Source organism: Malurus melanocephalus, unplaced genomic scaffold (assembly GCF_030028575.1).
Source record: "Malurus melanocephalus ecotype Western Australia unplaced genomic scaffold, MMel_1.1 scaffold_2151, whole genome shotgun sequence".
In the NCBI taxonomy this organism is placed as follows: Eukaryota; Metazoa; Chordata; class Aves; order Passeriformes; family Maluridae; genus Malurus; species Malurus melanocephalus.
Window position 1 is genome coordinate 10,872 of NW_026625383.1, and position 1,743 is coordinate 12,614.

The 1,743-nt window shown below is 55.2% G+C and overlaps 1 protein-coding gene across 1 annotated transcript in view; it reads left to right on the top strand.

The window, feature by feature from the left end:
- LOC130587619 (structural maintenance of chromosomes protein 1A-like) overlaps positions 1 to 1,738 on the top strand; it is a gene marked incomplete at both ends in the record, with an annotated part of 12,605 nt that extends 10,867 nt beyond the window's left edge. The window contains 3 exons of the mRNA XM_057388596.1: positions 7 to 78; positions 669 to 814; positions 1,645 to 1,738. Of these exons, the coding sequence (XP_057244579.1) occupies positions 7 to 78; positions 669 to 814; positions 1,645 to 1,738 (312 nt within the window). The remainder of the gene's footprint in view (positions 1 to 6; positions 79 to 668; positions 815 to 1,644) is intronic.
- Positions 1,739 to 1,743: the final 5 nt, after the last annotated feature.

The window sequence follows — 1,743 nt, forward strand, 5'->3', positions numbered from 1 at the left end:
AGGGAGGAGCAGGAGAAGGTGCTGGGCTGGGAGCAGGGCGTGCGCAAGGACGAGGCCGAGATCGAGAAACTCAAAAAGGTTTGGGGTTTTGGGGGTTTTTTTAGTGGTTTTTTTTAAGATTTTCCAGGCTTTTCAGGTATTTTTGGGTTATTTTGGGGTATTTTCTCACTCCAGGAGAAGCAGCAATACTGGGTGTATTTGGTGTATTTTGGGATATTTTGGCATGATTTTGGTGTATTTTGGGGTACTTTGGGATATTTTGGGGTGATTTGGGGATATTTTGGGGTGATTTTAGGATATTTTTGTGTTATTTTGGGGTTATTTTGGTGTATCTAGGGATATTTTGCCCTGTTTCCCCCCCGGGCAAGAGGAGCAGTGGCACTGGGTGTAATTTGGGGCTATTTTGGGATGATTTTGGGCTATTTTGGGGTGATTTTGGGCTATTTTGGGGTGATTTTGGGCTATTTTGGGATATTTTTGGTATATTTTGGGGTGATTTTGTGCTCTCTCTCTCCCCCAGGAGGAGCAGCGGCACTGGGTGTATTTGCTCTGTTTCGGTGTGGGTTTTGGGATATTTTGGTATATTTTGGGCTATTTTGGGGTGATTTTGATAGATTTTGGGATATTTTTGGTATATTTTGGGGTGATTTTGTGCTCTTTCCCCCCAGGAGGAGCAGCGGCACATGAAGATCATCGACGAGACGATGGCACAGCTGCAGGACCTCAAGAACCAACACCTGGCCAAGAAATCGGAGGTGAACGACAAAAACCACGAGATGGACGAGATCCGCAAGAAACTGGGCGGGGCCAACAAGTGAGGGCGGGGCCAAAGGGGCGGGGCCAAATGGGTGGGGTCAAAGGGGGTGGGGCTAATGAGGGAAGGTGGGGCTAAAGGGGGTGGGGCCAACAAGTCCCCTTTCCTGTGACCCTGTCCCCATCCCCCTGTCCCCATGGTGTGCCCATGGTGTCCCCATGTCCCTGTCCCCATGTCCCTGTCTCTGTCCTCATGTACCTGTCCCCATGGTGTCCCCACGGTGTCCCCATCCCTCTGTCCCCATGTCCCTGTCCCTATGTCCATGTCCCTGTCCCCATGGCGGTGTCCCCGTGGTGTCCCCATGTCCCCATCCCCCTGTCTCCACGGTGTCCCTGTGGCCGTGTCCCCATGTCCCTGTCCCCATGTCCATGTCCCTGTCCCCATGGCAGTGTCCCTGTGATGTCCCCATGTCCCTGTCCTCATCCCTATGTCCCTGTCCCCATGGTGTCCCTGTGGCCGTGTCCCCATGTCCCTGTCCCCATGGCGGTGTCCCTGTGGTGTCCCCATGTCCCTGTTCCCATGTCCATGTCTGTCCCCATATCCCTGTCCTCATCCCTCTGTCCTCATGTCCCTGTCCCCATGTCCCCGTCCCCATGGTGTCCCCATGATGTATCCCTGTGGCAGTGTCCCCATGTCTCTGCCCCCATGGCGGTGTCCCCATGTCCCTGTCCCCATTCCCCTGTCCCCATGGTGTCCCTGTGGTGTCCCCACGTCCCTGTCCCCACGTCCCTGTCACCATGGTGGTGTCCCCACGTCCCTGTCGCTGTCCCTGTCCCCACATGCATGTCGCTGTCCCTACGGTGTCCCCATGTCCCTGTCGCTGTCCCCAGGGAGATGACACACCTGCAGAAGGAGGTGACGGCCATCGAGACCAAGCTGGAGCAGAAGCGCAGTGACCGCCACAACCTCCTGCAGGCCTGCAAGATGCA